At 39.6% G+C, this 27,097-nt stretch overlaps 3 protein-coding genes across 8 annotated transcripts; 2 read left to right on the top strand and 1 right to left on the bottom strand.

Annotated features, from left to right (window-relative positions):
• The first annotated feature begins 240 nt into the window (after positions 1 to 240).
• On the top strand, positions 241 to 3,406 carry spx (spexin hormone). 2 transcript variants are annotated; one of them, XM_044022247.1, is made up of 6 exons: positions 241 to 606; positions 1,281 to 1,298; positions 1,393 to 1,450; positions 1,838 to 1,900; positions 2,008 to 2,094; positions 3,206 to 3,406. In XM_044022247.1, the coding sequence occupies exons 1-6, from the start codon at positions 601 to 603 to the stop codon at positions 3,268 to 3,270; spliced, it is 297 nt and encodes a 98-aa protein (XP_043878182.1). In that variant the 5' UTR covers positions 241 to 600; the 3' UTR covers positions 3,271 to 3,406. The 2 variants fall into 2 exon arrangements, with proteins under 2 accessions (XP_043878182.1, XP_043878180.1); XM_044022245.1 differs by having other exon boundaries at positions 1,215 to 1,298.
• Positions 3,407 to 4,579: 1,173 nt separating this feature from the next.
• gys2 (glycogen synthase 2) lies at positions 4,580 to 27,085 on the bottom strand. 5 transcript variants are annotated; one of them, XM_044021623.1, is made up of 18 exons: positions 25,724 to 25,887; positions 23,822 to 23,996; positions 22,461 to 22,644; positions 20,245 to 20,426; positions 17,400 to 17,591; positions 17,109 to 17,294; positions 15,056 to 15,200; positions 14,845 to 14,962; positions 14,630 to 14,750; positions 14,109 to 14,215; positions 12,291 to 12,350; positions 12,091 to 12,169; positions 8,838 to 8,951; positions 7,882 to 8,008; positions 7,122 to 7,217; positions 6,780 to 6,943; positions 5,829 to 5,906; positions 4,580 to 4,848 (listed from the first exon to the last, which is right to left on the bottom strand). In XM_044021623.1, the coding sequence occupies exons 3-18, from the start codon at positions 22,582 to 22,584 to the stop codon at positions 4,648 to 4,650; spliced, it is 2,094 nt and encodes a 697-aa protein (XP_043877558.1). In that variant the 5' UTR covers positions 22,585 to 22,644; positions 23,822 to 23,996; positions 25,724 to 25,887; the 3' UTR covers positions 4,580 to 4,647. The 5 variants fall into 5 exon arrangements, with proteins under 5 accessions (XP_043877558.1, XP_043877557.1, XP_043877555.1 ...); XM_044021622.1 differs by lacking the exons at positions 23,822 to 23,996; positions 25,724 to 25,887 and adding an exon at positions 27,037 to 27,085 and having other exon boundaries at positions 22,461 to 22,745; XM_044021620.1 differs by lacking the exon at positions 25,724 to 25,887 and having other exon boundaries at positions 22,461 to 22,745; positions 23,822 to 23,885.
• Positions 23,823 to 26,105, top strand: kiss2 (kisspeptin 2). Its single transcript, XM_044021626.1, has 2 exons — positions 23,823 to 23,987; positions 25,751 to 26,105. Exons 1-2 carry the CDS (start codon positions 23,864 to 23,866, stop codon positions 26,029 to 26,031), a joined length of 405 nt encoding a protein of 134 aa, XP_043877561.1. The 5' UTR covers positions 23,823 to 23,863; the 3' UTR covers positions 26,032 to 26,105.
• Positions 27,086 to 27,097: the final 12 nt, after the last annotated feature.

The following is a 27,097-nucleotide window of genomic DNA, read 5'->3' as shown; positions in this document are numbered from 1 at the left end:
CCGTATTTCTTTGATTTTTGTTCATAAATAGGAGCCAAGTGAACTTTGAACGGCCACATATTGTATTTCCAAATTTCACAAATTCAACCCGACTTCAAGGGTTAAGATTATGCACTTAGTTGGGATAGTTAAGGTTAAGATTATGCACTTAGTTGTGATAGTTAAGGTTAGGGTAAGGTGCTAGGGAATGCATTAGGTCGCTGATGTGTCCTCACTAAGAGATAAAAACAAGTTTTAGTGTGTGAGTTGTGAAAAACTGCCCTGGAGCTGGAAGCAGCTGTTTTATTTCAGAAATATTTACAGTGTACTGCAGCACTCAGCCACCAGTATTGTATGGATTCATTCACTCTCAGTATTGATCGGCTCATTCACTGCAGCCGCCGCCCCCCCGTCTCATCAAATTGGCGTGACCTATAGATGCTGGCATCGTAAAGGAGTGCAGGGAAGCGACACACACACACGCACACACACACGCCATTCGCTTCTGAGGATATAAATGCAGAGATAGAGAGAGAGGGAGGGAGCACCACCTGCAGTTAGACTGAAGCTCTCTCGGCCTCGCTATTGGACACCAGACTCCCTTCCAGGACCTGTGGCACAATGAAAGTAAGTGAAGAACTAGTTTTTGGTTTCATTCTTGGTGTTAAGTTGTTTCCTTTTGTACAGATAATAAGTTTTTGATCAAACACAACAAGAATACACATCAAGAAAATTTATCATTTATAAGTTTGCTCCAGTATTTTTTGACTATTTTATGCATCACATGTCTGACAATACAGTTTTGTTCTGTATGATTTTTATTGTTTTGCATGATTGTGTTTTTTATGTTGTGTGTTATTTGTGATTTTTATTGTTTTGCATGATTGTGTTTTTTTATTTTGTGTGTTATTTAGTGATTCTTATTGTTTTGCATGATTGTGTTTTTTTTTATTTTGTGTGTTATTTACTGATTTTTATTGTTTTGCATGATTGTGTTTTTAATGTTATGTGTTATTTAGTATTTTTTATTGTTTTGCATGATAGTGTTTTTATGGTTTTGTTTATTTTGTGCATTTTTTATCATCTAATCATATTCTCATTAGTATTTTCTTATGTTTTCATGTCATCTCATGATTTTAAAGCTATAGTGTAAACAGTTTTGCACTGCACAGAATGATTTTTATAACCTGACATGAATCAAAATATCTGCTTCCGTTTGTCTTTTTCCGTCTCAGGGTGTGAGGACCATCACGTTAACTTACCTTCTCACTCTTTTACTTCTCTCGACCTTTGTCTCGCAGTCGTGGAGCGCGCCAAAGGTAAAGCAGCTTTCTTCTTCTTCTTTGTATTGCAGACGATTGTTCAGAAAACAAATGCATTAAAGTGAGAAATCCTGTTCTCCTTTGATTAAAGGGCTCTTTCCAAAGACGAAACTGGACCCCTCAGGCGATGCTATACCTCAAGGGCACACGTATGTATTTACTCACTGTATACATGTGTTATATGGAGCTCTAGAGTGCTCAGGATTAGAAGTATATAATAATAATGAATTAAGGTGAATCCATGTATTAAATAATAATGTCAAAAAGAGAACACATTTTAACCTTACTTAAAAAGAACAGTTTGTGTGACACATATGAAACAATCTGTCAAATTTGACTTTGTTCACATGCAACATTTCCTATGGTTTGCAGAAAAATAAATACTATAATGTTTTGCCAGGCTGAATATTACTGAGTGAGATATAATATTCATATATCATATTAAAAGTGCACATTTTCCTTTTCTTTTTACACCTCCAAAGAAACTGTAGCTATAAGAACATAAATACACTCTTGTGTGTTTTTTCTCCTGTTAGAGGGGCGCAGGTTCATCTCAGAGGACCGAAAGGAAGGAGATGTCTATGACACGTTACACTTGGGTAAAGTTGACCTCTTTTATTCGATAGACAAACTGAATTTGTCTTTTTTTCTGGTTCCCTGACATGTGCAGCTCATTCATGTGTGCTTGGTGTTTGTTTCCCGTCAGAGACGCGCAGTCAGAACACAGAGAAGCTGAGTGTGGACCAGGCGGCCACCATCCTGCTCAACTTCCTGCAGCAGGCCAGAGAGGGAGGTGAGAGAGACGACTTAATGCTATACAAATATATGGATTATTAATTCTTTGTCCACATATGGTGATTTCTATATAATCTTACTTCGAATCATAATGAATAAAGTTGATTAAGGTTACCAAAAGAAATACTGTACATGAATAATAATAAAACAGAAGCAAATGAATAATTAAAATCCCTGCAGTCAATAACCAGGCATTAAAAAGTCTATCCTCTCTTAAGAGGTAAACTAACAGCTTATGTCTGACTTTAAAACAGCTGGAGCTATTTATTTATAACCTCTGCTTAAATATTGAGGTGTTTAGGAACGAATCGTTTCAGTAAGTGATTCAGTTCAGTTCGTCCAAAAGAAGGAATCATCTGCGAACAACGCGACACCACACTATAGGAACTCAGCTGACGTTGACGTTGACATATTGTGCGAGCGGTGAGCAAAAGGAGTCCTCGGTTTACTGCAGATTTGCAAGTTCATTCGATGTCACCGATTCTTACACACTGTACCTGTGATTCATTCATCAAACACACGTCGTAGGTGTTACAGAAACACCAGGAAAAACATTGTGAGAAATGTCTCATAAGGCACACATTTTTAGCCTGTCAAGATTTATATTGTGAACAGGGTTACACTAAAATTACAAAAACAGAGAGACTCCATATAAAAAAAAAGTTGATTATGTAAAAGATTTTCTTTTGTTTGCATTTTTCTTAAATTTTCCTAAAATTGTTGTTGATTTATTCCGGAATTTAAACTCATTTTGAAGCTCAACCCCCTCCTGCTTCACAGAATAACTATGAAATAGTGCACAACATTTGTCAGTGTCCGCTATAAACTTCTGTGCTACTTTTTTCAACAAAATGACTTTTACCACCCAGCTTTTCTGATCTCCTGCTTTTACAGTTTAGACTAGCTAAGTTAAGGACTTTTTATGTACATTAAATTCAAAACGGGGTTAAAACATCATCACAAATGTCTAATTTCAAGTAAAAAACAGAGCAATTGTTACTAGTGCTCCACATGCTACAGTCAAGAACCTCCAAGGAGTTCCTGATGACGTACTGCACGTCATTTCCATTCCATAACCGAATCATGTTAATATTTCCCTTGTCTTCCAGCCGATGAAAACCCAGACGAGGTGTATTTCCAGGAGCTGCCGGTGTGGAAGAGGGAATTCTTCTGACGGTCTTTGATACATTTGTAAAACTTGCCTGAAAAAAACCAACGTCTTTGTCTTTGGATGTAGAACTCGTTCGCGTTCTGAACCGCTGTTTTGTATGTTTGAAATGTGATGTTTTAATAAAAAGAAGTGAAATTCACAGCACCGATGGTCTGACGTTATCTGTGCCCTGAGAACACTGCAGTAAGAAAAGTGTACAAATAAATATGGATCCACATGGATGTGGATTTGGAGACTTTTTGAGAGAGAGTTCACTCCAGTGTTTTAGTTGGAGCCAAGTTTACTGAACACAGCATAAAATGATGTAAAATGAAATGCTTGTGAATTAGTATCAGACACGTCAACATCTTCACCGCACTCCTCTATAATAAACAGCCAGTTTAGTGGTCTATTTAAGGGGGGCTGTATGTAAGAAATGTATTACATTAAGTCATAAAATAATCATATTATGGAAACATGTATTGTTTTGGTCTGTTGTGACAACCACCTGTAGCTGTTGTCAGCAGAGCTGCAGCTGTGGTTCAAAGACGCTGAATATTGCCAAATCTAAAAGGCGTCACTATCCCTGTCAAAAATGTCTTGACCAGAGGAGAAGAAGAAAAACAAGGATGATTTGCTAATGATTATGTGTTAAAATATAGACGACTGATGTCTTTTCTAATAATGTACTTTTCTCCTGGATTGGGAAGCAAAACAGAAAGCATCAAGGTTAGGGGATATTTAACGCAGTCATGTACCTATGATTTCAAATAACTACACACATATATATATATATATATATATATATATATATATGTATATGCTTAAACAAGCAGGGATTTGAACCAGGAACCCTAAAAGGTAATGATCAGGATTATTTTACATGGTGGAACTGGATCACGTGATTGAACACAGTTACTTCCATTAATCAAAATATTTGTTTTACTCAAAGATAGCTTTTTATGTTATGTATTTGACCATTTTAGGGGGATAAATGCATTTCAATGACCAATCTTGTTTTCAGTGTAAACATAATGAAAGAAACCAAGCACTATTTAAATTTAAAAAAAGTTGTATTTTACTTTGGCAATTATTAAGGGTGATGTAATTATTGTATTGCCGTGGAAAACAAGACTGTTATCTGTGTCGTAGCTGAAGACAACATCTTTAATCTATAATGTCTATAAAGAGAAGGAAACAACAGCGGGCCAAGCATAAAGCTCAGGGGAACACCACAGTTAAACTGAACTACAGAAGGTGGAGGTCTATAGTTTTGTTTTTTTAAATAACTAAGCGATGTGTTATGGTGGGACGAACAGCAGAGTCCATACAATTTACATTTCATTTCATGTTTATTTCATACACACTGAGCAGAGGCACTGAATAAACCCACAAACTACCTCAATTAGGCACAGCACCCAGCACAAAAGGAGCCTTGATATTCAGCCGGTCCCTCTCCGCCTCCAAGTCTTCATCGTAGGGCTCGTGTTCATCATCATTATATTCATCCTCCTCCTCATCACTGTGGTGAGGGGTGGAGTGGACGGAGGCCGAAGGAGAGGGTGGCACCGAGTAGGGGCGTGGGTAGCGGTAACCCTCTGTCTACGGAGATAAAATGATTGAAAAATGAGGAGCTTTTCATTTTCTTTTGTTTACAATGAAGTGGAAGCCTTGAAGAATTACCTTCAGGGTTATCTTATACGCAAAATCTGATTACATTTCATCATTACAAATTACAAATTTTGCTCTCCTTTGTTAATTTTTCCTCTTACCATTATTCCTTCCCCAGTCTAAAAACCTCAATGTTACTCAAAACATCCACTTTTAGTGGACAAAAACCAAACATTACAATTGCAAATTTCAAATCCAACGATAAACTGAACAAGAGACAGAGGAAGGAGACCAGTCTTGTTTCATGTAGCGCAACAGTGTTCAGCCTCAGCACCATCATCCAAAATGACGACTTGTCCTTCATCCAAATGTTACGCTGTCAATTAAAGCTCGACAAACGTGGATCAAATCCGACAGAGTGCAATCTGTGTCAGTGAGCACATGAGAGACGTTATCGTGTGGAGGGAGGATGAGCTGCAGGGTCTCAGGGATTTCACACACGTAGTCAGATACGTTTTTTAAAAACATACTAAAATAAGAAAACTTTTTTTTTTTTAAATATTTCTTATTCTAATGTCCTCCTTAGATGTTTGGATCAAATTAAATGTTACATTAAAACACTTCCTCATCATCCTTCCATCTAGACCAGACGTCTCAAACATGCCCGCCAATTGATTTTATGTGGCCCTCTAATCAATATCACATAATAATGATGTATTTATCATTATATTATAATTTTTATCACTTATTTTACCATTATTCATAAATAGTTTTTTGTGAACGACACATTTTTCAATATCAAAACACTTTTATTTTGAAATTCTGCAAATTATTGTCACAAATATAGTTATTGCGGCGCCATGGTGGAATATTGTTATATCATTTAATTGTCCATCCACACTGAACAGTTGCCAGGTAAGGTTTGAGACCCCTGGTCTATACTCAAAATGTACAAACTCTCATTGACAAACCTTCAGGGTGATGGGGTCCATCGTGTACTTCTCGGGGAAAGCTCTGCTCAGTGCCAGGTGGCGGGCGTGAACGTAGAACTGTCAAGTCGGCAGAGATGTACGTCAGCAATTACATCTTGCAATTTTCTTCAGTAGTGTTTGCTTTTCTGTCATTACAGTTTCAGCTGTAAACTATTTAAGTTTAAGCTAGAAACTGTGGCAGGATTAAGGGATGAATACACTGTTTGAAGCAGGCATTTTATCCACAAGGACCAAGGACATAAATGAAGCAAGCCAAGGTTCTAAAGCAGGGGTCGACAACATTTTTCGGACCGAGGACCCCCAAATTGATAGAGATTTATCCGTTCCCTACATATGTTGTTTTCATGTTAATGTCTTAAACACTGGTGTAAAGTCACTAGTCACTCGTGTGTGTGTCGCGTATAAAACGACGTCACCGCAGTTTCAATCAGCCGTGCAGTGATGACTCCACCCACGTTAGTAGGTACTTTTTTGTAATGGAAATGAAACCTAATCGTGACGCGTCGGTGGAAATACGCCATTAAACTGAACAACTCAGGACTGCTGTCTCATAAATTTGTTGTAGAAAAGGTGCAGACCACCGCAGACTGCCGAAATAGAGTTGTAAAACGTGAAATTAGCATATTCACCCAGGTGTCATTTTTTTCCAAATGCTGCCCATTGGAGTTGTGTTTTTTTTTTTTTCTCAGATGAAAAAGGGCTTTAGACAGAAACCCAAACCAGTCACAGTCAATACTATTGTGATGTGCTCCTTTCTATTTAAATAAGTCTTAACGTGGTGTTTTCCATCTGAACCACAGCTCGTACCCGCACCTGTGTTGTTCCCAAGCCAGTATGGTCTTTGACTTTCAGTGACTGTATCCCTCTCTCCTATCCTGCCTGATACAGCTCATGTCAAAGCTTTTGATTGCTGGTGCAGCAAAAACCCACCCGGCCCAGGAACCTCCAGTCCAGCAGGTCAGACAGTCTCTCAGTGCGGTTCCGTTGGATGATGCGCTGACGCCGTGACTGCTGGCAGAAACTGAACATGTACTGGGTCAACTGGTTACAGGTCTCCTCAGGGGAACAGAACCGGCGGTCCACAATGTAGATCCCTGAGAGAAGGAGGAGGATTTATATCACGCATTTATCACCCTATAAATAACTCTAATGTACAAGTGATTAGATAGTAAACAATGGATGCCAATGCCTAAAAGACACATTTAAGTTGAACATATATGTATAGTCACTCAAATTTGTGTGCATATAGCATATGTGCGTGTGTGTCCGTACCATAGGCAGCAGGGTCGGAGACATGCTCCTCCATGAAGCAGCCAAAGCCGGACAGGTTGGTGGTCACACTGGGAATGCCCATGACGGTACACTCACCTGGAAAACACAAGTGTACAGCTCAAATAAACGCAATGTTTTCATTAGTCGCATATATTAAAATGAATTGGCAACCATTTTAATAACTAGTTAATAATAACAATCATTTTGCAAGCGAAAAACAAGATGGTTTCAGGTTTTGAAATGCAAAGTGTCTCCGATAGATAGTCGAATACATAGAGTGCTATACTAATTTCAATATAATGAGTTAACAAATTGATTGAGTTAAGTACATTGTTGAAAGGATGTTTTTGTTGTTGTCGTGTGTCAATTTTTGGTGACTTCATATAATAAGAATTATTTGAACTCTGACACTTTAAGGTAGGGTAAAGTGACTCTATCTACTAGGAACATTCCTAGAACTGGAAGCAAGGGGCAGTCAGGAGGCAGCGCCTGGGAACCAACTCCAGATTGAATGTTAGTGCCTTGCTTGTGGGCACAGACCTCCACACACACACATGTTGTGATGGCGGTAGGAAACCCACACAAACATGAGGAGAACATGCAAACTTAACACAGAAAGGACAGGGTTCAAACGTGGGATTTTCTTGCTGTGAGGCAGCAGTGCTAACCACTTGTCCACTGTGCAAAATGTAAGGGAATGCATGGTTAAACGCGCGTGCACTCGCGTGTGACAGGCAGCGGTGTGAGGCTAAAAGGCTACCGGGTGTGTATCCCCACGGCTCGTAGTATGAGGGAAACACTCCAAGGTTACAGCCACGGACAAAGTCCTCATAGTCCATTGGCAGCAGGGGACTGGTGGAGGACAGGAACTCAGGGTGGAAGATGATCTGACAAGAGAAGGACAGGTTCAACAGTCGAGTTCAAGGTTATTGAAACGGCACATTTAAAAAAAAACACAGTGAACAGCCTCAGGATACATAACACACACACACACACACACACACACACACACACATATATATATACATATATATATATATACATATATATATGTATATATATATATATATGTATATACATACATCTGAACGGGACTACAATAATCCTGTCACCTGGTTAAACTGTCACTTTAATCTGTTACCGTCACTTTAAACCCTGAAACATGTCACTTTAAATCTGTTAAATTGCACAACCAGTGTTCACTTTATGTACAGTTCTTATTTCTTGTTTATATGCATATGTTTACACTTATTTTATGCATATATGTTATGTTAGTTTGTTTTTGTAATACTCTTATTCCTTGTATATATGCATATGTTTACACTTATTTTATGCATATATGTTATTTTAGTTATTTGTAATATTTATATTTTTCTTATGTATATTTATACTTTTTTTTCTACAAAAGCATCTCTTTTTCTACTTTATGCTGGTGTTTTGTGAGTGGACAGCAAAGTAAGAATTTCATTGTACAGGGAAACGTGTTTCTTTACTGTGCATATGACAATAAACACTTTGAATCTTGAATCTTGAATCTTGAATACATACATATATATATACATACATATAAATATATATATATATATATATATAGATATACATACATACATATAAATATATATATATATATATATATATACATACATATATATATACATACATATAAATATATATATATATATATATAATAATGAACATGCAGCATGTGCTTTATACCTTAACACGGTCACTCCTGGAGTTGAAGAGGCCAATGCGCCTGACATTGGTCAGGATGGGATCTGTTGAGTCTTCCAACATGTTGTGAGTGGTCACTGGAGGGAGGCTGTGTCTCTGCAGAAAAGAGCGTGTGTTAAAAAACAGTCAAAGAAAACCTGTTTTCACAGGAAGTTTTTTTTTCCTAAATGAAACCTGATATGACTATTAGTGATGACCAGTCCTCACGGAGAGAGAGGCGGTTCCTGCCCATCACAAGCACGTCTCGGTCAGTTGTAATATCAGCGTAGCTCAAGGCAGATATGGCGTCACATCCAAGTGCAAAGGGAAGCTGAACCACAAATGTTCAACCCATCTTGCCTTACACACAGATACATCAACTACGATGCTTCTTATAATGGTATATGGTCTGTATTTATTTAGAGCGTTACATTCCAATCCCTTTAGCACCTCTTGCTATGTAGTCAACTGATACTGACTATTTACCAAGTGTTTGACTTGAAGTGGGGCCATATTTGGAGACCTCATAGACTTAATTATAAACTGACGTGTCTGAAAGCCAGTGGTGTTGCCCACTGATGGCAGAGAATGAGAGTGTGTCATATAAACAGTCCATGACTTGATGTATGTGATTCATGACCAACTCAATAACAAAGCTGAAGAGGTTGCACCTCTCATCCAAAATGCTTCTTCGGTCCTGAATAGCTAGTGACAAGCTCCAGGTATTGAGCCTCCGTAGTCTCGTCCTGTCTTGTTGTCTCATGGATGAGAGACGAAATGTCTTCACCTTAAGTCCAGTTGCCTACATCTAAAGGTTTGAAGATCTTCAACAGTGTTCCTCAGTGTTCTTGGGAGTTTCAGCCTCTCATTTACAAGCGCTCCTGAGGAAACCATTTCCCCGTCATCAGAGGATTCCCAATCAGCTGGGAGTACACAACAAACCAGCCCTAGAAACTAATCCTTTTGAGTTTTGCTGTGTAGCCTGTAAAAAAACACTGCCAATCCATTTCTCCCCTTAGGGGTAATAATGTGATTCAATTAATCATTTAACATAGCTTGTTCCCCATGCATCAGGACAGGAGGCCGACTGGTGTTGTAGTCTGCCGTGAACAAAACACGACAGATAATCCATGTCTCCACAGCAGCAATCACTAAAAGTATGACTTCTCCCGATGTGTCTCAGCGGAAAACAGCGTCCGCTCAGTTCCCATCAGTGTAAATGATTACATGTCTGTGCTCATGTATCATACGGCATAAAGCATCAACACGCTTAATTAGTGCAATGATATGATATAATGCGTCTGAGTCAGCGCCATTTACTTTGAAGGAGCTCTAACTTCGTAGGAAACGGATGGATTTGACTTAAGGGTCCAGTGTGTAAGAAATAGTGACATCTAATGGCGAGAAATTGTAAAATACCCGTCTCTCTCTCTCTCTCTCTCTCTCTCTCCGAGAGCATATCAGATCCAAATGATTTCATTTTAAAGTGATTATACACTTATACAAACATAAATATGGGTAGTATTTTCACTTTTGAGGTGCTGACAACTGAGAAACTAGATGAAAAACTTGTTTTTATGATTTGTTTTTATGATGACAGAAACATTGTGACACTGACACTAATTTATAATCTACTTCACACACATGCTGGCAATCCCAACAATTAAACTCCACCTGTCGGGAGGGTAATTTGACAGTTTAACATACACGGAAACAGAATATACCAATAAAAAAAATAATGGACGTACAGGTGCAGTGACACTTCAAATATTTAAAGGTGGAGCGACTATACAGCACAATATCCTTCCTATAGCTGCTCTTGGAAGTTTGTGAAATAAACAAGGCCGTAATATAAAAGTGGGAGTGCAAGACAAATGAAGAGGGCGACCAATGAAATAAATGACAAACTGAGAAGTAATCACAAGAGCAACACGGTCCAATCAGCAGTCATCGTGAGCCTCCTATCCATCACCTTCCTCACACTAGTAGTCGATAGCACTCACACTTCATTTCCAGCCCCTGAAATATTGACGTTGGCATAAATTAATTTAATTGAGGGAGACCTTTTGTGTGGACTCAGAGCTTGTAACTGCATGCTGTAACATACATCACCTGGACACAGCAAGGCTATTGACCCACTGTCTGGGCCAGAGGAAGGTAATCAAACTAAGCTGTGACGTTCATTCATGCTATGTGCTCCATGGGATCCCCCCCTCAGGTCTTCCTGTAATTCATCTAGAGCAGAGGCCATCGCTCACATCGACCACTGCTGAGGAAATGTCTCAGCCATTCATAAAATTACAGTCTAAAAGAGTATGGAGATCCATCTTCCGCAGCATCGTCTACCTGCTATTTTCTATACATAGATACAATATAACATACATGTAAAATGTCAATATATAATTTATAGTAAGGATGCATTCACATACACGTACATAAATATTCTTATATGTGTGTTGTTAGTAATAATCTATACAAAAACATACGTGTGTTTGTGTAAATATTGTGTATGTCATCTCTGTGCAAACCACACACGAAAGGAAGTCCTGGTGTTAGAGGATTAAATTAAGGTGATTGATTAAAGTAGGTTTAACAATTCAATTACTACCCAAACTTTTATATATCCCGACCAAGCCTCCCTCAGCCTTCTTCCTCCCACCGCCCTAACATCCTTCCTTCTCCCCAACCAGGGGGTTCCGTCTCAGTGTTGGTCTGATACCTACGATCAGCCTTAAAAATAATCAATCAATTAGTGATTAGAAATCACGGCCTGTTTAAATGGAGAGAAACCGCCACACCCTCTTACCAAAACGCAGATTTAGCTACTCATTTTGTTACTGTACACTATATGCAGTCTTGCTTAAAACGATCATTTTTCCGATAAAAACATCAAAGTATACAATAAATATACCATGGTATATAAACAGCCAAAACTGCTCCATCACCAGTCACCAGCTATTTTGCTAATGTAGAATATTGAGCAAAAAAATTTTCTTTTTCGAGATTACATATCCTTATATATACACACAGGATCATGTGACCTGATCATGTGTAGTATGGGAGTTTTGTCAGACAATCTTTAGAGTTGGATAAAAGGGGAAACATTAATTTCCCACTTAAGGTCCTCTCCCTTTGCTCCCTCACCATCAGTATTGCCCTCATACTCGAAACCCCTGTGTATATGTACTGTATAGGCGTGTGTGTGTATGCGAGTACTACACAAACACAAATCTGCAGCACAAACAGGCTGCAGTACCTGAGTGGCGTAGATGGCTCTCTTCATCATGGTGAAGTCGTCTCGCTCCAGGATGGAGTTCATGTCAGGGATGCTCCCTCTGAGGAGGGACAGAGGACAGAGCACAAAACATAGTCTTCATACAGAGAATCACAGAGCCGTGCAGCCGTTTGAGATCAATGTAATCTCGTCAAGAACGCTGTGGGTTCACACATACTTACTTTAACAGAGCATCATACAGCTTCTTTCCAAACTTCTCTTTCACAATGTGAGCGGTGTCCCTGTCAGAGGAAAATGGAAACCAGCCTGAGAAACGCATCACTAATCCCTAACACATTTAATTCCAGACTTAGACTAGTTTAGGTTTTATCTTCAAGAGAACACAAACAATGTAACCAGCCAAACTGACACCAACAATGTTGAGTCAAAGTCACAGAGATCATCAGTCAGATGTTTGGATTTAACAGTAACGTTAACTGGAACTCCTGATTTTTATACACTGCACTGCTGCCATATAATTGATCACATGACAGCAGGTGGGCAGGTGTTCCTTGAAGGGATAATTTGGATTTTGAACATTAAGTTGTATGACACAGACCCCAGGAGGAAAGTGGATGCAACGTTGCTGAAACATTTAACGAGGCTCCGGTTCAGAGATCTCGCCCCGGTTTGGAGCAGAGAAAGTGTTTATGTTAACACATTTGAACAATAAAACTTCTGTCCATCAGTATGTCGGATCGCACTGTCAATCTGGCACTATTTTTTGGTCCATATCCCTACGCCGGACAGCCGCACAGTTCACGGTGTTTCAGAGTAGACAGACACAATGAACAAAGCCGGGGGAAAGAAAGGGACATAATGTCTGTTTGTTTAAGTTTGGAGCCACACACACACGCATACACACACACACAGATGTGCAGTGCAGCCGACTGTGTGCGGAACACAATCACTGAAAAGATTTCGTTTTCTCCTGTCTATATTTTAGGATTCATCCCTTTTTTTCCACCCGTGTGTGTGTGATATCTCAGACAGGACGCGTTCTAGTGTCTGCCGCGTGGACGGCCCCTGAAGCTGCAGAGAGGAGAAATTCCCGTTACAAAACCCAAGGTCTCTGTACAGTTGAGGACAGATACTCTAACAAACAATCAGGTGGCAAAAACTTGCAGGAGCAGGTGTAGCTTCAACAGCGATTTAAATGACTCCAGAGTTGGTGCCTGGTCGTAGGTTCCGGGAGGGACAGTGCACATGGAGGAGGTCGGACAGATAATGTGGAGCAAGTTTATGGAGAGACTTATAGCAAAGGAGGAGAAGCTTGAAAGCGATCCGGAACTTAATGGGGGGCCAGTGCAGTTGTTTCAGTGTGGGGGTGATGTGTTGCCAAGGTTTGGTCCGAGTGAGAACCCTAGCAGCAGAGTTCTGGACGTGTTGGAGCCTATCCAGGGTTTTCTTCAGGACCCCAAACAGGACGGCATTACAGTAGTCCAGGCGTGATGTGATGAAGGAATGGATGAGGGTCTCAGGGACAGAGTCAGTGAGCGATGGTCGGAGTCGGGAGATATTTTTGAGGTGGAAAAATACAGATTTTGGGACAGATTTGATGTGTGTGTCAAATGATGGAGTTGAGTCCAAAATGACACCCAGGTTGCGAACCCACCACAATCAACTCTGTCTTCCGGCTGTTTAGTTGGAGCAGGTTAGAGGTCAACCAAGATTTTATTTCCTGTAAACAGTTGATAAGTGATTGTGGAGGGAGCTGAGTGGACATAACATATGCATGCGGTTAGTTATGTGACCCAAGCTCTCTCCCATAACTACTTTTCTCAGCTCCGAACCGGAGCTTAATTAAATGACGTGCATCATTTATTGCAACCACTCTTCTCCTGGGTTCTGTGTCATACAACTTAATGTTCAAACATCTGAACTATCCCTTTAAGTACTTGAAGTGATGTTTGCTGCCTACCTGCTTCATCCTTATACCTGGAATATTCTGTTTGCCACTATTATCAATGTACTGTAATTCAAGCTACAGTGTGACATACCAGAGCTGTTTGCGTATCGCTTGGCCCTTCAGTGACTCCACATTGAAGTTGTTGGTTTGTGCTGGCATTATGAAAAACACCACCACTGTTACATCGTTTTTGTGGACCTGTGGAGAGAGTAAGGAAGGGGAGGAAGGAGAGAACAGGACGTTGAGTGGAGACAGGACTAATATTGGTGATTCTCAACCTTGGTCCTTGGGGACCACTGCTCTGCATGTTTTACATATTGCCCTGCTTTAACACACAGGAAACACTGAATTAAAGACTTGGACAAGAATGCATTCTATACAGAAATGTAAAAATGAACTCAATATAACTTAATATACAGCCAAGAAGCACATCAGACTGTCTGAAATAAATACTGGTCTTAGATTCACTTTGAATGCTTTTTGGTCCATCAGAAAAATAACACAGTGATGGTACAGTACATTGTTTTGATGTGACAATGGAGGAGACAAGCTAAACCGCCTTCCCCATCGTTACAGTGTCAGGAGGACATGACACCAGTGCTTTCATCCTACCTGCAGTAGGTAGTTTAGTCTGGACAGTGACTCGAGGAAAATATCAGCTCCCTTGTTGGAGAACTCATAGCGGCCAGCAATAAAGAAGAAAAGGGTTTTATCCAGGTTGAAGTCGAGGTGACTGTGAGAAGACAAGCGGTAGTTACAACCCACGTACATCCTTTTTAGATGATGATGAGTCCAGAAATAGGAGAAATAAAAAAAAACATATATACCCATAAAAGTGTCCTCTGATAAACTCCTGGATGCGTGCCTTGCTGGTGGAGTGCAGGTTTTGAAACTCGTGCATGGCTGAGAACTTCTTCACGTTCAGCCCGTTTGGGGTCACCACATCTGTACCATCAAGACAGCAAAAGGAGCGTTGCAATAAAAATATTTAAACATAAGTTTAAATATTAATATTTAAACTTATGTCAGTTTCCCCACCTGGCCTCCTGTGCAGCATGTGGTTGGCCTCCACAGCGGTGATCTCTGACACTGTGGTGAAGACGTGAGCACAGTGGACCGCAGCTCTCTCCAGACAGTAGCGATGGTAGATCTGTCTCTCACCTGCCTCCTTGTCAACGTTGAACTATGACACACACACACACACACACACTCTATTAAATAATTATAATTTTTCACTGTCTATCGATCCACTCTGCTCCGTTTCAGTAGCGTAGCTGCAGCATAACAGACATACAATGACACAACAATTATGATTAACAGGTGGGTGAAAGGTCAGTGTGATGATGATGATGATGATGATGACGACGACTGTCTGAGGCCCCTGCGTGTGTATCTTTGTGAATACGTATAAACCATAGGGAGTGAAGACATTTTGGGAAAGTGAGGACATTTTGGCTGGTCCTCACAACTTTAACAGGCATTTTGGGGGTTAAGACCTGGTTTTAAGGTTATGGTTATAATTTGGTTTAGGTTAGGTATTTATTTGTAATGGGTAAGGGGCTAGTGTGTGTGTGTGGGTGTGTACATGTCTTTAGTCGGCTGGCTTACTAAACAGGCTTTTTGAGGATTAAGACCTGGTTTTAGGGTTGTGGTTAGAATTAGGTTAAGGCATTTCGCTACTATATCAGCAATATTTAACTTTACCATTTAATGGTATTTATCTCAATAAATTTGAGGTTGTTCATAATTTGTTTTGTAAAAAGAGACTTCATAAAATGTGAAACGAAGGAAAAATTTGGAGTTCTTATTGTTTATAGGTTATTATGCTTATTATTTGACTGGTATGGCCCCAGTGAAATCAAATTGTGTGTGCAAAAAGTAAGTCCCCATAATGTCAATTATTACATTTTCAGGTGAAGACATGTTGTTAGGTCAGTAGTAGTTATGGTTAAGGTCAGAGAAAGTATCCAGGAAATGACTGTAAGTCAATGTAATGTCCACAGAAGAAATATTTTGTATAACTGCAAGTCCTAATTATATGACATCGTTCTTCATTCCATAATATTTTGAGTTTGTTTGTTGTTCTCTTCAGTCAACAAAGCTGGAAATGCATATTCACACTGTGTAAATCCCTCAGTTCCTCTGGACTTCCTGCTCAGACTGAGTGGATAACTGACAGATAAGGGCCATGTCAATTATCCGTCCACACAGTGAGTGACCTTTAGGCCCACGCTGACCTTTCAGATTTGGGCAAAGCAGAGCCCAATCAAAACCGTCCCACTGGCCTGTCCACACGGCTCGGTATCACTAATGATGCTCTAAGTGGCCGTAAATGTTTTGGCCTGAACTTTACAGTGTGATAATTCATCTGACGGCTGCTACATAACAGAAGTGATTAACTGGTGGGTCAAAGGTCAAGTTATGTTTTCTGATGTATGTGTGTGACTGAGTATAATTGTATTTGTTACCTTTTTAGGGCCTTTTCTGGCCTAAATGGAAAACAAGTCAGTGCAGTGTCCTCAGAGAAATAGCTGCACAAACTTGTGTGTGTACAAGTATTTAGTATATTTTTGTGAGGTCCAAAAAAATGTACAAAATTTCTATTTTCTATTTTTGTGAGGACATTTTGAACTTTAGGGGAAATTTGTCTGGTCCACACAAATTTAAAGGAGTTTTTCAGGGATTTTTTTATGTTTAGGGTTGTCTAACGGCACATCTGGACCAGATAAAACGAGGGTCTGCGGTGGACATGCCTTAAAGAAGACCGTAATACCCGGCTGGAAACTGTTTTGACAGCTATAGGTCACTGTTGTAGATATTTTGCATTTATCACCTTTGTAGTTCACATGTGCTCAGCAAAAGAGTGATATCTGAATAGGAACAACACCTGGGACAGTATGAGAACTTTTTGGCGTGAATACATTTCCTGAAATTTTCCCAAGACTTTTATAAAAGTTATAATATAATATGCACAAATTAAAGTTGCGATTCACACGCCCTGATGTAATGCCCTGATGTTTGCTCTTGTCACCATGATCATCTATATAAAAAGTAGTACTTCTGTAGGTGTCGGTACTGCAATAACTCTCACCTTGTCCAGGTTGTTATAAAAGTCAGCATTCCCAGCACAGAGGTATCGTCCCAAGAGGGTGGCGTGCGTCGTGAACACTGTTGCCATGGGAATCCTACGGGAGCGGGAGAGAATAAGCCCAAGTCCTGCCTGCCACTCATGGAAATGGCAAACTACATTTGGCTTGTCTCCGAGGTTGTCCGTCAGCTGGAATAGCAGATGAAACGGTGACTGGTCATGAGGTCGCCCGCTGTGACTACATTACTGTAAAGCTTTATGGACAGCAAAACATCAAACCAAACACGGGCTGACCTCTTTGAAGAACCAGGCGATCAAGGAGCCCAGGATGAGTGAGTCGTTGGCCTCGCGGTCATGGTACGGCAGGCCAATGTGGCACGTGTGCCACAGGTCGCCCTTCCACCGGTCCAAGTTCCAAGCAGCGGAGCCAATGTCAAACAGGACCACATAGGGGCTCCCCTCGATTAGCCAGCGTCCAAAATGAACCTGTAGCATCAACATAAACACAGAAAACCCCATGAGACACTAGAACTTTGTTTTTTCTACAGAAAAATACTCTTTTCATCTTTTCATCAGTGTGTAAACGATGTAACATCGTTTGTATTTGAAAACGGACGCTGTCAAACAATATCAGACCTGACTGAGGGAGCATTTGTGTGTATACAGTGGCAGCACGGAGGAGGGCGGGGCCAACAGGCATGCATCAAACTACGGTTAATCATTACAGTGTTAAATAGGGAAGCACATCGATAATTTGCACAGTAAATCTAGTTTGAGGAAAGCTTTAAAACAACACTATTAAGAATGACCCTTATTGTTACAGCTCAGATGCACATTAACTCAAGTAAGAGGGGGGGAAACATGATACATAGGCCCTGCACACCGTTGAGTGAACTGAATAAGGGCGAATTTGTCATGTTGTGAAACCTCAATGCCCACCCTAAGTGGCGAAGAAAGACAGTCACTCAACCTGCACTGCAACACATCATTAGTTTAACAGTTTAATGGCTCACTGACTTGTAACAGGAGGAATGGAGTCTCTTTTATTCCCACTCTGCACCTGGACCTCTGTCCTTGCATCACGTATAACAATTTTCATGAACCCGGGATAATGTATGCAGATTTGGAGCTGGACATTCGAGCTGATTCAAATGGCTTGTGCGTGCAGAAAGTACACTCGCCCATTCGTTGCTGTGCCTTAACCAGAATTTGCAGTATGCTGCCACATTCTCACATGAGTACAAAGGTTTGACGAGAGAGCTGGTAATGTCCGTACAGAGACATCTGTCTGAAAGCATCTTAAATGTAGTGAGTGGGTAGGGACACTGTGGGAAAATGTGTATAACTGAATGAGAGCTGCAGACACTGAATTGTGTACTACACCTACAGCAGGTCCAGCAAAGCTACAAACTCTTGCTTTAAATAGAGGCATTAACTCCCAATGATGCAGGGTTTTCATTTTAACAGACCTGTCTGTGTTTTACACAGACGCTCACAGTGACTCGCCACTGACACACAAATTTATAATGGATGACCACAAGCCACAGTTGCTTGACATATACAGTATCTCACATATAAGATACTGTATTTGGCACATTTCTGTGTTTCTCTGTATGTGTTTTTTTTTCTGAACAGTTAATGAATGTCCAGGATCATCAGGGTCTCTAGTATATTGCTGCCATCTAGTGGCTGATCATCACTGGGTCGCGAGAAGCCACACTGGTTGTACTTTCGGCAGTGACAGTGTTGGTTTGGAAGACATTGCACATCTTCACATGCCACGAGGTCAACAAAACAACACCTAATAAACTGGCTCCTGGTGTGGATTTCTGCTGTTACAAGGCCTAAAATGATGAGTGTTGTCAGATCACCTTAATCATACCTTGGCTGTAACAAGCAGGTTATTTTGAGTTAGTTTTTCTATCATTTCAAACCAGTCTCCTCTGATTAACAAGACAACTGACACTCACTCCATGCTTTGTCTTTTTCAGACCGCAGCAGACCAGCTGACACAGTCTGGCACCAACAACCATGTCAAGTCAAGTACAGTCTGTACAGCACGTAGGGTTGCACAATAGGAATAGGACGTAGGTCTTCAAAATAGGAAATACTCCATGGGAATTAACGGGACATTTTCAAAATTGAAGGAACTGAAATATAGTTGGTCAATAATATATTGTAGCATGATCTTCAGCTAAAACAATCAGTTTTGATGCAAATACAGTAGCATAACAATGCTATTCCTCAATCACAGACACACTACTCACAGTACTGCAGGGCTATTGAGGCCACACCCCCTACACTGTGCATTCCTCTATCACAGGACATCACAAACCTGAAGCCACATGAAGCCCATTCTCCAAAATGTCAAGTATGTATTAATTCCCATGGAAAGTTTCCAACTTGGAATATTTCATGGCATGTTCAAAGTCACTTGAAACATATTTCTTCCTCTAATGCTCAGTATGAACTTCAGCAGGTCCCATGTCCACATGCCTAAATACAACGAGTTGCTGCCATGTGATTGACTAAATATACACTTGCAATTGCGAGCAGTTGAGAAGGTGAACATTCTAGTGACCATGCTCACATGCTCACTGTGGGGAGAAAGCTGCCTCATGCGTACATGGATAGCCCACTGATCAATGATATTGGTAGTAGGATTATTATTTTTATTATTATTGATATTTTCAGTATTAGAATATGTGACACAGTCATGTGTGACCTGCAGTCAGTCAACAGCCAGATTAAAACGAGAGAAACAAGAAAATCTGAACTAGATTTGCACAGTGTTTTCATGTCAATGAGGACAGGACAGCAAACTGAAGAAGTGAATAGCAGTGTTAATAATGCAACACAAGAAGCTGCCCCACTTAAAAATACCCCAAACTATGCCTTTAATTCACCGCTGTCCATTTGGGCAGCCTAAACAAAGCCATAACCAGTCCATGCCTAACCCTAACCTTCACCTAACCACAATTCAAATCGTAACCCCTGAGCTTCACCAGTTCCTCAGAAATGAGGCTCTGGCATTAGGACCAGGTTTTTGGTCTCCATGAGGACAACTGGTCCTGACAAGGTCAGTGTTTATGAGAGAATATGTTCTAAAGAGGTAACAAATACAGATACACACACACACCTGGCAGCCATTGTGGATGAGAGACTCCATGGCCTTCCTGATGGCGGGGTTGGGCGGCTCGCAGGCTTCCACCTGTGTCTTGAAGTTCTGCTCAAAGTACGGCCCCATCATGAAGTAGTTCTCCCCCCACTCGTCCATCGTGATCTTCGCCTTGGTCTGGATCACTGTGTAGATTCCTCCCACTATAGCGAGAGGAAGACATCTTTAAATAACAAACGACAATAATAAAAAGAAGCAACAATTGAGGTTTGACGTTGTTCTACTTACAGCATATGAACAAAAGTCACAGATTTATCAGTTACAGTTCTTTAGTCTCAGGTTCTATGTCCCAAATCTATGCTTTTTGTTTTATTAAACTTTGCTAATTACTACCAGTGTTTTATACTTATGATGCTTCAGTAAGAAATGTATTCAGCCATTATCAGTCATTTACATTTGTTTTACTGGACTATGATATAACGAGCAATAAGGATATTAAATAATTAGCATCAGGCTGCAAAAGGAAAAAAAAAATTGTAAATAAATATTAAGAATTCTTTCTAAATTAAGTTTTTCATGGAGGGTATTTTCATTCAGAAAAAATTATATTTGAACTGAAATGATAAATTGCCTAATATCATCTCATGAAATCACGCTGTCAGTTCATTTACATTGAATAAGCATGCAAATGGGGATGTGTAACCACGGTGTAGCCAGGGTTACGGCTACTCTCCCTGTGGTCCATCCATGCAAAAACAAAAGAAAACAACAACATGCACACACAAGTGCACATGCGAATAATACAGACGTCATTTTTTGTATTAAACAACCAAAAAAAACCTTCGCTAAATGCTGGATAAAGATAAAATCAAATGTAAATCCTGTGTTTATCTGATGTTTACAGGCTAAATATTTGTTCACACTGATGCCCAGTAATCACGTGGCTGACACAGCAGTGTTTTTCTTCTCCTATTTTCCTTTCAGACTAAAACGCAGGGAAATATTTTACCCAGACACCCATTTGGCAGCAAAAAGACAAATATTGAGAGAAAAAACGACTCTGAGCTCATAATGACGTCCAAACTGCATCATAGAGCGCTGTTTATATCAGAGGGGGCTGCTGATAACCCAACCTATGACCAATAACCTGTGAACTGTTTGATAACAAGAGCGTGTGCATGATGCTTTAGAAACTCATAAACTCTACACTCATTTTCAACACTCAAAACTCTGTGAAAATGCAGTAAAAATTAAGTTTTAACTGATTTACAAATAGGTCACAGAAGGGGCACTCAGTAAAATGATCTATATATTTATAAATAAATATTATTATATTACCCAAACACATTAATACAGTAAATCTAATCAACAATATTTCATATCATTCAACTTGGGTTAAACTAGAGGAGCTGGGCACCGAGCTGGGCACCATGCTGTGTGTGTGTGTGTGTGTGTGTGTGTCTGTCAAGAACCTCAAAGCAGAATTATTAGCTTCTTTGTAACCATCAGTTCTTGATTTGATTACAGAACCCGGTGTACCTCAAGGCTGGATTCTGGATCCTTTTCTTTTCTTTATTTATCCATCTACCAATCATCCATCCATCACGATGTTATGATTATAATTATTACCCTTATTTCTTTATTGTTTACTTATTAAGTCAGTATTAGCATAATAACGGTAGTTGCAGTAAAAGTAGTAGTATCCACAGCTACTCTACACTGGTATTTTGATTCATTCATCACTTTTCTGTGCTTTCTGTGTGTCTACATGAATTCTTCCGTGTCTGAACTTGTAATGATATTCATGACAAACACATGAGGAGAATCCGTCAGTCATGACTTATCAGTAATTTAATGTTTAACTCTTCAGCGCGACTAGACTCTGACTCTATTCTCTGCACGTTTCACAATATTTGCTCTTTGGGGAGAGGGGGGCAAAGAGTCACTTTTACGGGGGAAAAAAAGAAAATATATATGACTAATATAGACAGATTTCAGCAAACGCATAGTCACTTACACTTGTTACGATTCACTTATAGGCTAACCCCTCCCCAAAAAAGGTATTCAAATCCTTTTGTGCAATGAATTCAAATTTATGATTATTATTGTACACGGAACGGCAGCCAACTAACCTAAATGAAAGCTTTACATTTGAAATAAACAGACAGTGTGTAATCAGTATCAGGAGAAAGTTGTCTACAGCTCACTGCAGCTGAGTGTCTGAGAATGTCGGTGACCTTTGTTGGTGACCTCCCAGGCCACCTCGAAGAGCAGCAGGTCCTCCACGGGCAGCTCATCCTCCTCCCAGGCCGGCAGCACCCCGCTCAGGGACGTCATGGACAAGGACCGAGACAGCGGCATGGCGAGAGTCGTGGAGGAGCAGGACGCAGCGGCTGGAATGACCTGATCTGATCAGCAGATCTGTGGCAGTGTGAAGAGAAATCCCTCAAACAGACGTGCGGGTGAAGGACCTGAGCAGAGCAAGGGCAACAGGAGAAGAAAAGAGCTCCCACCCCCTCCTACTGAGGAACACACACACACACGTTTGATTGTGAAATGGTGATGAATGAAAGCAGGCAGTATTTCCCAATGAATGAAAGTGGTACCATTTATTATTTATTATTATTATTATTATTATTATTATAATACTATTTATAGTAGGAAATGCTGAATGTGGGTTTCCTGGTTTCTATACTAGTTAAATTTTTTAGCCAACGTCAACACCTCAAACATGTATCATACAGTCACATGCCTGTGTTCTTATCTATCTGTGATGACGAGCAGCACTTTAAACTTTCACTATGTCACAATTCAAAAGTGAATCCACTTAATTCACTGTTACTTTTAAGACACACACACACACACCCACACCGTTTTGTGCAGCTATCCTTTTAAGGAAACAAAGCGTGACCCCTAACCTATCACCAGTTAATACCGCAACAAACAATCTCTGGTTCTCCTGTGAGGCCCACAGTTAATGAGTTACAGAGGCCACTTTCACTTTTGAGGCTTTAGTGCCTCTACTGCAGTAGGATGAAATTTAAATTCCAATTTTTTTGTGGTATTAAGGTACATGCAGAGTATGTTGTACGTTTGTACTATTTGGGGAGAGCTTCAGCGTAGTCATGATCAATTAGTGACAGATACACGACGTCCATCCATCCTCTACCACTTTATCCTGCACACGAGGGTCGCTCAACAAAGTATGTACCATTAGTTTCGGTGTTTTGGGGTATTTTAATGCAGAAATGTTACATATTACACTGTATCTTAACTCTGCTCTGCAGCTAATCCACAAACCGGTCTGTGCAATTACGTGTCGACATCCCTGCGTCCTTTCTCTCTCTGTCTGTCATTTCATTCAAAAGCGATCCACGACTTCTCCATTTTCCCAACGTGCGCGGAGAATGCAACCGAAGCTGCGAGCATTTCTGAGAAGAGGTGATGAATGATGCATTTCAGCACCAGAGGTGGCGGACAGCGCCGCAATTTACAGTACAGAGACGCGCGGGCGGCCGTGATTGGCTGAGAGCAGGAAGTGGCCGAGGTCACCTGGTGGAAACATAAAACAGGTCTGATGGAGGGAAGGCGTCAGTACCTGCGGAGCTGATGAACACTCTCACACAGACGGACGATCTGAATGTTGTGGTCAAACATGAGGCTCGTGGCTCTGGCTGTGGTGTGTGGCCTGATGGTGGGTCAGGACGGAGCGAGCGTGGGAGTGGATCTGCCACGATATGACACGCAGAGGACGCGAGCAACAGGTGGGTGACCTGAGGAGCAAGACAGCACTTAGAGTATATTTTACATCAAATCTTTTTTTACATTTTTAAAAAATGCATCATTAAGCCTTTTCAAACGTTACGATTCACTACAAATGACAACGTATAACATCATGTATGGGGCTGCAACTAATGATTATTTCATAATTGATTCATCTGTCTCTGGAAAAAAATGCTTCTATAGGTTAAACTGTCAATTATTTCTCTTAAACCTGAAATGAAACCATCATTTATGTTACTGGTAAAAAACCTGTGAGTGTTTGTCCCGTTATTTCGACAAATATCTACTATGAAAAAGGTCTAAATATTACTGCAGGTTCAAGACATGACAGACTCCACACACATGTTGTTAATATAGACAGTTTGATAATATATAAGACCACAGAGATCAGTGTGTGTGTCGACTTTACAACATCATATATATGTACACACACAGAGGTCGAAAGTGTCTTAAAATATTCTACTCAATTGAAAGTATTAGTTTGATGAGATTTGGGTGACGTACAAGTAAAATTATCAGGCAAAAGAAAATCAAGTAAAAGTTAAAAATAGCTCATTCAAAATTAAGTACAAAAAGGACAAGGGGATATAAACAAACAGCACTCATTTACTAATAAAAGAGCAATAACAAACAAACAAAAAAAAGAAGAATGCATTTGTGACATAAAAAAAGAAATTTTTTAAACAATATGAACATACAGAATGGCATTAATTGTGTATTCCAGTGCTGCCATCATTAATTAATCCGTCAATTATTTACTGGATTAAGGAGTAGTTGTTTGGTCCATGCTGTTCTCAGATGTCTTGTTTTTGTCCACAAACTAAACATGATTCAGTTTTAATGATTTCTTTGTTATATGAAGCAAAGGAAAGCGACAATATTCACATTTAAGAAGCTGAAATAAGCAGCAAGATCGCTTTCATTTTTAAACAAACACTCCAATTCAAAAGTACATTTTTTTAAACAATAATTTTTCATTTTTCAGCTTCTTAAATGTGAATATTTTCTGTTCCCTTTGCTCCATATAACAAAGAAATCACTAAATCATCATTTTTGGTTTGTAGACAAAACAAGACATTCGAGAACATCATTTCCAGGTTTGAGATCAACATTTTCGGACCAAACAACTACTTGATTAATCGAGAAAATAATGGACAGATTAATCGATTATGAAAATAATCATTAGTTGCAGCCCAAAGAATATGACAGATTTAAAAAAAATTAATTTAACAACTGATCAGTTAGAGTAACACAAGTCAATGTGGGTTAGGGTTGTCAAAGGCAATTTGTTACTCCACTGGAAATATAAATATATGTACACATATATATATTTATATATACATATACAGTCAATATTTGATGATGTATATATATATATATATATATATATATATATATATATATATATATATATATACATATGCAATATACAGAGGAATCATAAAAATCAATCAAACAAATATGACTAGAAATAAACAGTGGTATACACAAACAACATAAAACTGTGAAAAGAAAGTTCATTATAGTCAGAAATTAGTTATGGAATTTAAAATATAATACTCCTAAAGACAAAGAGTCATTTGTTTTGAATTATCCTGGAATAATTCATCGATATTAAAGCACAAGTCAGCTATAATAGCCTGTCATTTTGTTTTTGTTTAGTTTTTTCACTTCCTTCTTGTTAGCCTGTCTTGTTTGTTCCTTCACGTGGACTCACCTGTTTGTGTGTCACGTGTTTCCTCAGGGTCAGACCTCCTGTCCGCTCACCGGAGAGGCGGCGCAGCGGCAGCGGCGGCGGCGGCGGCAGACTTCGTGGCGGAGGAACCGAGCCTCTGTTTCTCCCTGAGAGAGAACGAGGAGCCGCGGCAGCTGCTGTGTAACGACCGACGGAGCAAGTTCAACTTCAACCCGTTCGGCCTCCGCTTCGGCAAACGCTACACTTACAGGAGAGCCGTGACAAGAGCGAGGACGAATAAGTTCTCACCTCTGTCTCTCTTCTCGCGAGAACTGGAGGTGCCTACCTGAGGCAGAGGTGTCTTTGTTTAAACGTGTGTGTGTAATAAAAAATGACATGTTTATCCAGATTAAAACTTTTCTACCAACATTAAGTGTGGAATTACTTTGTGTTTTGTATTTTCAAAGTAGTTATATTAATAAACATATCTATAAAAGCCCAACGGACTTAAAGTAACACGTTATTTTAAAAAAGGAAAAGAAGGATGGGGACACAGAGTGTAATGTTCTGCAGTGGCATAATTAAACCACAGGGTGGCACTGCAGATTATGTTAGCCTGCACTGTGATGCCACCGAGTACATGTAAAAAAAAAATAGATACAAATAAATATAACCACACACGTGTTTAATCTATTAATACATCAAGGGTTGGTTATTTAAAACAACTAAATAAGTTTAATTGAGGTGCAAACATACATTACTTAAAAACAAAGAAGACTGTTGACTGTTGCTTGAATCCTGAAATGATTGGATGTCGGGATATTACCCAAAACATTTTAATGCTTGAAAGAGACTCATTAAAGAGTGGGAACATTTTTCAGGTAATGAGCTAATGAGGGGTAACATGCAATTTATACGTTCAACTAAATTTGTGCGTGCATAACATTTTTAACAAAATACGTTTTGATGTTGAAAAAAAAACAACCAAAAAACCACATAGTCATGTTTGAAACGTATGGAATGTAAATACGTTTTTATGTTTATGAGGATAAAGCGGTAGGAAATGGATGGATGTATACATATCTATCTATCTATCTATCTATCTATCTATCTATCTGTCTATCTATCTCTCTATCTATATATATGTATATATATGTATATACATACATGTATACTGTATATATATATATATATACGATAATATAATTATTATAATAATGGCATCAGATCTATATCTGAATCCTGGAGTTACAGGTACCTACGGAAAACGAGGACCGAGGACTTATTTAAAATAAATAAATAAATAAATAAACAGGCATTTGCTTCACAGCGACATGATCTATAGCAATACTTACATAGTGTTGCTTGAAAGGTGCGGCCTGTGTTTTTCCCCTCAGATATTTGTTGGACGAAAAA

This window comes from Solea senegalensis, linkage group LG3 (genome assembly GCF_019176455.1).
Source record: "Solea senegalensis isolate Sse05_10M linkage group LG3, IFAPA_SoseM_1, whole genome shotgun sequence".
NCBI lineage: Eukaryota > Metazoa > Chordata > Actinopteri > Pleuronectiformes > Soleidae > Solea > Solea senegalensis.
The sequence above is the reverse complement of the archived record's forward strand: the minus strand, read 5'-3'. Positions and strand labels throughout refer to the sequence as shown.